General features: G+C 33.7%; 1 protein-coding gene across 1 annotated transcript in view; it reads right to left on the reverse strand.

Moving 5' to 3' along the window:
* Positions 1-6,763: 6,763 nt before the first annotated feature.
* The window catches only part of LOC103806195 (alpha-mannosidase 2-like), a gene marked incomplete at its 5' end in the record, with an annotated part of 28,844 nt that continues 27,029 nt past the window's right edge, over positions 6,764-8,578 (reverse strand). The window contains 2 exons of the mRNA XM_009078876.1: positions 6,764-6,916; positions 7,711-7,821. Coding sequence (XP_009077124.1) covers positions 6,764-6,916; positions 7,711-7,821 — 264 coding nt within the window. The remainder of the gene's footprint in view (positions 6,917-7,710; positions 7,822-8,578) is intronic.

An 8,578-nucleotide genomic window follows, 5' to 3' on the forward strand; every position in this document is an offset into this window, starting at 1 on the left:
TTTTTCCCTTTGGCTACTGATGTTTACTTAGGCAGTGTCTGTTTCACACGCCTCAACCAAACTTTTGTTAGGTCAGTGAACCATAGACTTTATTTTCTTGGATTTAGAAGAGTGCTCTTGAATCCTAGCTTGGAAGAGCTTTTTAGTTCTCCCCACTTAAATATATGTCATCATCAAAGAATGCTTTTCAAGCAAGGAGGGAATGCTTTTCCCTCTTGACTAGCACTTAATTGATTTCACTGTTTCATATTTTATCTATTAAAAATAAAATATCCTACCAGAGCACTAGTTGTTAAAACATTCAGAAAGTGAAGCTCCATTTCTGATCAGTATCTACAGGAGCTTTAATGGCTAAAATCTTCCAAACTATAGGTTTCACATTTCAGCTACATCTCATGTATTTTCTCTGGAAAGATACTAATAGCCTGTAAATCATGAGTTTCACATAGACCATATCTTTAAAAATGGACTTGCACAAACTGAAATTGTAAGGTACCTTACCTAGCTCCAATTATACATTTATTAGCTATACCAAAAACCAACTTGCTGTCTTATCTTCCAAAAACCTAGTGTTTGATGGATGAAAACTAACAACTAATTTTGTCTATTTGCAGACCAATTAGGTGAATAGGTTGTGGATCCTTGTGTCAAAACCTTTTGGGTAAGTTTGCCTTACAGTTATATTTGAGTTCTCACAGGCTTTTTTCTAAAGTCTGCTAGCCAAGCCAGTAGATTTCAGTTACTAAGATACAAGAAAAAGCAATTGGACTCGTCATTCTCAAAGTAGACAAATCACTTTTGGTGTGCAAACTTTGATTCTTTATCTGGGTGAAGGACTTTTAGTAGCATGCTACATTAAAATGTCTGTACAGCTGTATTCAATCACTGTCTTTCTGAATTGCTTCCATTAAATTCATGTTGGTTAATTTATTTTAACTTGGAATGGGTTGCTGTTTTAAGTAATTCAAAACATAGGGAACACAGATAATACTTCTTTTCACTGTCACAAGTATTAAAGTGTTTTGTGAACCAAAGTCATCTGTTTGTGTGTCTCTGTACATAGCTGCAAGTGATTCAGACAGCACAGCTTACTTAGGATGTATTTTTTCTCCATTAGGCGTTCAAACTGCAAGACCAAATGAATCTTGAAACTGTTTTGTTGGGGTTTTTTTCCCCTGGAAATGTTCAGTGCTGCACAAACATCCGGGAAGAACACTTCTAGTAAAAGTTGTTCCTTCTCTCGGGGTTCAGTTATTGTCATTGGCCTCCCATCTTCAACCATACATCTGAACCTTGTACAAGTTCTGGTTACCTAATAAAGCCTTCCTTTCCTATCACAGAACAGGCCATGGAGCACCACAGAATGACCTAGTGGTTGAGGCTGGGAGGATCTCCTAGAGACAGTTGCCCAGGACAGTGTCAAGACAACTTTTGAGTGTTGCTGGGGATGGAGATTACACAATGACTATGGGAAATTTATTCCAGTGTTCAGTCACCCTTACAGTGAAGAAGTGTTTTCTGATGTTCAGGAGGAACCTTCTGTGTTTTGATGTGTGACCATCACCTCTGGTTCTGTCACTAGGCACCACTGAAATGAGCCTGGCTCTGTCTGCTGTACACCCTCCCTTCTGTATTTTATATGCATCAGTGAGATTCCCCTGAGCCTTCTCTTCTCCAGGCTGAATAGCCATAGCTCTTGGTTGATCACTGATGTGAACAGGTTGATCTTAGATGGTGTCTGGTAGCCAAAGCCATAGTAACAGGCATTTTCAAAAAGCCTTTGATTTATTATTGCCTTATCAAGACAGAAAATTAATAATTCTGAACATATGCAGGATTTGTGGAAGGTAGGTTACAGGTAAACTTGTGGACAGTTGAAAGGGAGATTTTGTTACCAAATTGAGGAAGAGAAAAATGAGAATTGCATTGAAGCTTGTTCAAGTGGATTTTCAGAGAAACAAAGATGTATATTCCTGTAGAACAGGCTAGTGATGTGAGACAGTTCTGGCAAACAAGTAGGTTGTGCTCATTGCTGTAGATTTATAAAATTTAATTCTTGAAGAATCCAGCACATCTTATGCTTTGGCTGACACTGCTGGTAGTCTGATTCCAGAAAGCTCTGTAGTTTGCACTGGGCAGAGCTGGAAGGCTGCGTACATGGTGGAGCCTACAAATGCATACACATTTAGTTGGCACTATAAGAAAGGAGAAAGTAGTACAAATGGCATAAAGTATGCAGAAATAAATATAAATTAGCTACCTGGGGAAACCACAAGTTAGTTTGCAGGTCATGATTTGAGAGGAACAAATGCAGGTGCTTTCCTATATGGTGGATGTGTATAATGCACAGGGAATGGCAGTCGTGGTGGTAGAGCTGGGATTAAAGTCTCCAGTCTAGTGATACCCATAAAATGAATGATTTTTATAGATAGACTGTCAGTCAAAGGGCATCACATTAACAGGGACTGCATATCAGGAAGACTATGCTACACTGAAACCCTGAAGCTCTGAAATGTACTATAAAAAATATCCTTGCCTTTACAGTCCAAATATCACAAGCTTACAAACATGCTGGATTTTTTTTATTTAACTATTTTCTCGTTACTCTTAGATCAATTAAATAATTCATCTAGAGGAAGGGGAGTAATGGAAATAATGCATTACCGCTGCTCCACAGAAATTCTGGCTTACAAAGGTTAGGAGATGCAGTATGGACTTTAACTATCTACTAGTTCAAAAAATCTGTATATTGGAAGACTGACAGGTCCACGATTTAATACTATAATTTACAGAGAAATTGGAGACAGAGAAATTTTGTGTCAATAAGAGCACTCTCTGAAAATCCAAATAGTTCTCCATTGAATTGAGCTTATTATAGAAAATATATTATTCTTATATGTTCCCTCTTTTGGAAGAAAATATTAATAGGTTTGGCTGGTTTTTGAAATTCATGTTATGAGAGCAGTCACCCTAAAATATAAAGGACAACAAATTGAATCTATGTTTTATATTTTGCCATATACATAACTCACACAAGTCAGATAACCTATTGAGTCTGAGCAATAGTGTCACTATAACTAAAGATGTCTAGAGAGATCTAGCATCATTTGTTTGGAACACAATGGATAGACATACATCAAATATAGATAGTATAATATCAAAAAGTAAAATAACAATTTGTTGGAATTAGTGGAATATGTTCTATCCCCATGGTCATGCTGATATTGATTCCAGAATGACCATAAAATTGTGATGAGGTGCTTTACATTAGACCCATACCCATTATTGTTTGTTACAGTTAGATGTTATGCAATTTCATCTTTTGTCTTGAAACACCAGCTTTAAAATTATGGGGATTTACATAGTATATATATACACTTTAATATTTATAATTAAGAGTATCCAGTCCAGCACCAAATAGCTTCAGGCACTGACTGAAATTTATACTTGTCCTTACAACTTATTATGCTCAAGCTCCTTCAGCACTTTGGGAAGCAAATCTGTAAAGTGTCTATTCCTGCTCAACTTGCCATATGGAATTATGGCATATTAGATTTGCATGATATTATTTTTTAAAACTGCTCAGTTTAATTACAGTTGAACAGTTGTTTTGACTTCTTCTAATGGTGTGTTTGTTAACTTACAAGAGCAGCTTCCATTCCATTAGTCTCGAATGCCCCAAAGATAAATGCTAATTCAAGTAAAAAAAAAGTTCTAGAATTTTACACCTTCTGCTATTTTCTGTAAAGTCAGTGCAAGATTTCTTTTGGGAAAGAGCTACACATTCCCTTTTCTTCTTTAATCAAAAGTTCATCTCATTATAGATAACTCTCATTCCAAACAGCTACTGATACATGAACCATCTAAAAGAAGGCATGCTTGTTGTTTTTCCTTTTTTTTAAAAAAAATTTAAATTAGCTAGAACCAAGGCATTAATGACACTGACCACATCTCACAATAACATTACCTTTTATTAGAGATCTTATTTTACATATCCCCGTAAGTTATAAAACCTTCCAAGAGAAAATATCAAAAACCTTCAGCTGAAATCGGTTTATTTCAGACAATATGAGCAAGTAAGCCAAAGAAAATTAAGATAAAGGAATGTAAAAAAAAAAAAAATTAAAAAAAAATTTAAAAAATCAGTACAGGTACAATTCTGGTATGGAAAGTAATTACAGGGTTTTAAACCATTTCTTACACAGCATTGTCTGTCTTAACCAGTAGTTACAAACCCAGCAGCTATAAAACAAACAAAACCCTAAAATTATATGTTTGAATTAGATGGCAAATTCACAAAAATACAGCGTAAAAATTCATTAAGATTTGTTGGGAAAAAACTGAACCCAAACCAAAAACCAAACCGACAACCCAAAACCCCAACCTCATTGACAGCCACGTTCTGAACCAATTAACGCAAAATTTGTTGTCTTTGAGACTTTGACTGGAGTTTTGACTTAGTTAAGGATTTCAGGAAAGGATCCTGAGCTGAAAGCTGTCATTACACACAAAAAATATGCAAAATAAACGAACAAAGATTAAATCTGCTGGTTAAGGAAGATTCAGGTATCATGACGACAAAGGAAAAGATCAAATGCTATATGAAGAATCTTTTGAAGCAATTCCAAGAGGCAAAATACTTTAAAACTTTATTGCATCAAAATTTTACTTTTCAGCCTAACAAAATTGAAATAGTATTTTGAATGTTTTCTTGCACACCACACATAAAAGTCTCTGAAACATTTTAATTCTGAAGATGCAACAAAGTAAATGTTATGAGAAATAACTGCTGGAAAATCTACCAAGCTTTGAGTTCCAACAAAAAATAGTATTTTCAATACTATATCTAATTAAAGTTACAGTACATGTTTATTGCATGAAAACATCCATTTACTGGATCCATCTGATTCTTCCATTTATGGTTAGTGGTTCTTATACTCTTGATGTAACTTGCACCAGATCCTACTAAGTATTCCCATTATTACAAAACACACATTAGATTGAATTAATAGGAAAAATCTATACAATCTCAACAGAGATCCAACCTGTGACAATGCATGAAATCTAAGTATGATTTTCATTTTTCTTTTAAGATAGCCTGTAGCTACATGATATAATTTGATAGTTTTGATATTTGATATAATTGTGGAACAACAATGATTAAATTAAATACAGTAGGCAATATTAGAGCTAGAAAATAGCACATCTTTTTACCAGTTATGATGACTTTTCATGCATTAGTATTAAAGATGTGCAGCGATGTATGGAAAAGTAAAGCAGAAGCAAGAGACAGAAGAGCGAGCTATAAAAATAAATGAAGACTAGGAAATAGGATCATACTCAAGTGAATGTTTATATATATTAACTGCAAACAGCAGGTCTACTTAGGGAAATATTTTTCACACTTGAATGGCTTAAGTACTAAATATGAATTAATATATTATAAAGCAAAAAGTCTCTGTTCTTCAGTAACATGAACACTGGCAATGTAGGTGAGGTTGCAAGTTTGAAAAATGTCATTTAAAATATAGGCACATGATTCTGAATTAACAGGTCACCACAGTCTGTGACATGCAAGCACATGTTTTGATGGGTTTGCAAACTATGTCTTGCTTACTATCAACTCTCTGCATCAAGTTGCAATTTTCTTGAAAGCAGCTGAATTTAGGTTCTAAGTAATTCTTTTTTTGTCAATGTTTCATGTTATGACATCATATTAATACATTCAAATAGTCAAAATGTTCAGAATAAGATAGCATAAACTTGTTGCAGGAGTACATAGATCAGAGTGTGGCCAGTATTGTCAAATAGAAGATACACAGCTTAAGTATTATATAAACTACCTTTTCCCCAAAAACAGTAACATAGACACCAAAATTGTAACAAGACATATCAAAAAATAAGGCACATTTATTTTGATATGGTAATCTTGAAATAGAAAACTCATTTCAGAGAACATTGGTATCTAAATGAGTTTTATAAAAAATCTTGTATTCATGACAATTATGGACATTTCTCAGCATGATAATGGAATAATTGCACATATCCCAGTGTGTCAAGTAATAAAATGGGAGTTTTATTAAACATTTCCATTGAAAAATTACTTTGTAGGTTCGTGTTTTCCTATTTACATAACTCAGGTGAATGGTAGAAGTATTAAAATCTACCATCACTTATCACAAGTACTGCAGGCTTTCATTTCACCACAATTAATAATCCCCTTTGTGTTGAATAAATTGAAATTAATTGTGGAATAAATTGAGATTATTGTCATTTATACAAATGATTGTAAATATTTGGACATTAGCTACTACACAAGAACATTTTATTCCATTTCATTTCCAAGCTGCATCAGGACTTTCTACACTGAGTTATTCATACATGAATTCATCAGGAATCAGTTTAGAAGGCTGTTTAAAATCCAATCCCCTCTTTATGAAAATTAAAACACTGGAAACATCATGAGTCAGCATTTAACCTGAGATTTATTCTGTTGAGAGGTTAACATCCTTAGAAACTCTTCACTTTTTGTATTAACTTATACTGATGTTGCTATTTTATGGGAAATAAAAACCCTGAACAAACAAAAAAGTTGCTTACAACATGGCTTTTCACTGTGTTGGTCAAAAAAATTATAGAATGTATCTTTTTCTCACAGTATCCAGAAGCTGGAATAATATTGATGTGCTTCTTATTGCACGTGAAACTCAGAAGAGATATAATTGCAGATTCCTTTTCTCTATCTGAGTATTAAAGCGAGATTTCATCTTAGCCGAATCCGGAATGTATTTATCTCCATAGAACTCATGTTTATTTCACTTATATTTCTGGCATCTGGAGGTGAATGCATCAAAGATAAAGATGTGGGTGTAAGACTTTCCACTCTAAATTTGTTAAAGAGCTTATGCACCTTTATCTGGAGGGAAAAAAAAAAAAAAGAACTATATTTAGAAAATACAGTATATATCTTAAAATGATACATGTCCTTACAGGTACCAACATAGAAATTCTCACAGCAAAGATTATGAATATTTTTAAGTACTATATATAAAATGCTGTACATAAATTCAGAACTTTTAAGGCAGTATTTACTTGTTATATTTCAAAGGAAGTTAAATCAATATATTTAAAAGTATTAGAAATACATTTTAAACTTCTTGTTCCTAAACAAAACAATATTTATTCTTTTGCCTAAAGAAAATCCCAAACATATTTCAAAAGTTGATTACAAAATTTCTACAAATTAGTAACCATCCACTCCATCTATAACCTTCAGAACAAATGTATTTATATTTCATAATTTTATGCATCACATCAATTCTATAGTAATCTTAGGCATTTTTAATGGCATAGGTCATTTAAGAGAGCATGGTTAGTCGCATAATTTGTGGTTATATTAATAATATTCAGAAGATATACTTCAGAATAGGTAATTTGACACCTTTTACATCATAAAGTTCTAAAAGACTCCTAGAAATTAACTGAGAAATGTCCTATTACAGAACGTTTATGAGATTAAAACTAGTTTACTTGCTGATGCTTACATGGTCATTACCACAAGCCAGCAGATCTATAACTTTGCCAAATGGAAAGCAGCTTTCCAGGTAAACTTAACCATAATCCTGAAAGCAAAACTCTTCAGAAATAAATACCTAGACTTCACCTAGTGTTTCTGCAATAAGGTAAGCTACTCACAAAATGTCAGCATACCTTTCCCTGAGTAGTGGAACAGAGGAGACCCGTGTCTCTGTTTGAAAATCTACAGTCAAATCCCTTCCTGTGAAGAATCAGAGCAGCTTCATCAGATGGCTCAGTATCGACCTACAAATAAACAATATACAAGATTACTCACAAAGTAGCAGAGTTAGAAAGACATCTTAGGACCTCATAAAATTATCACTGTCATACGGTGATAGACCCACTTATACCTTAAATAATGTTAGGCCAAGATTGAACTGTCAAGGGTTATTTTAAATTTTATAAGATTAAGCATAGAAAGAACAAACTGCAAAGACTTGATATATACTATGTACTACAGAATATATTTGTAAATTGTTATGTTGAAACTTGATAGGTACACGTACAGACTCAAAATTGAAATGTAGCTATCACAATTGTATTAGTTGACTTCCCACAAATTATATAGCAAACTGAAAGCAAACTAGAAATCATATATTAACTACAACGGTCAGTTTTAAATACTCAGTGCGACTATGCTGAAAAAGCTTTCACGTTGCAAAGCTGCTCTCTAGCTCAGTTTAAGGTATACAGAAAACTGTACACTGAAATACAAGCACAAAATAAATTTTATGTTTATATATAAGATACTCAGTGCCCTTGAGTCTTACTAGGCATGAAAGAGCAATTCAAGAGTACCGCATAATCTCAACTTCCTAGTTTGGACCAAATCATGAAAACTACTTAGGGCTAATGGCCACAACAGCATTAAATGCCTCAAATCAGAAACTTGTTTTGATATGTCAAAGCAGAGTCAGCCTAGAACGGGCTGGAGAGCTGCAATTCACACAAACAAAAACTTTGTGGTTTTTTTTCTTTTACATCAAGATGTAGAAAACCG

This window comes from Acanthisitta chloris, unplaced genomic scaffold (assembly GCF_000695815.1).
Source record: "Acanthisitta chloris isolate BGI_N310 unplaced genomic scaffold, ASM69581v1 scaffold14327, whole genome shotgun sequence".
Classification (NCBI taxonomy): domain Eukaryota; kingdom Metazoa; phylum Chordata; class Aves; order Passeriformes; family Acanthisittidae; genus Acanthisitta; species Acanthisitta chloris.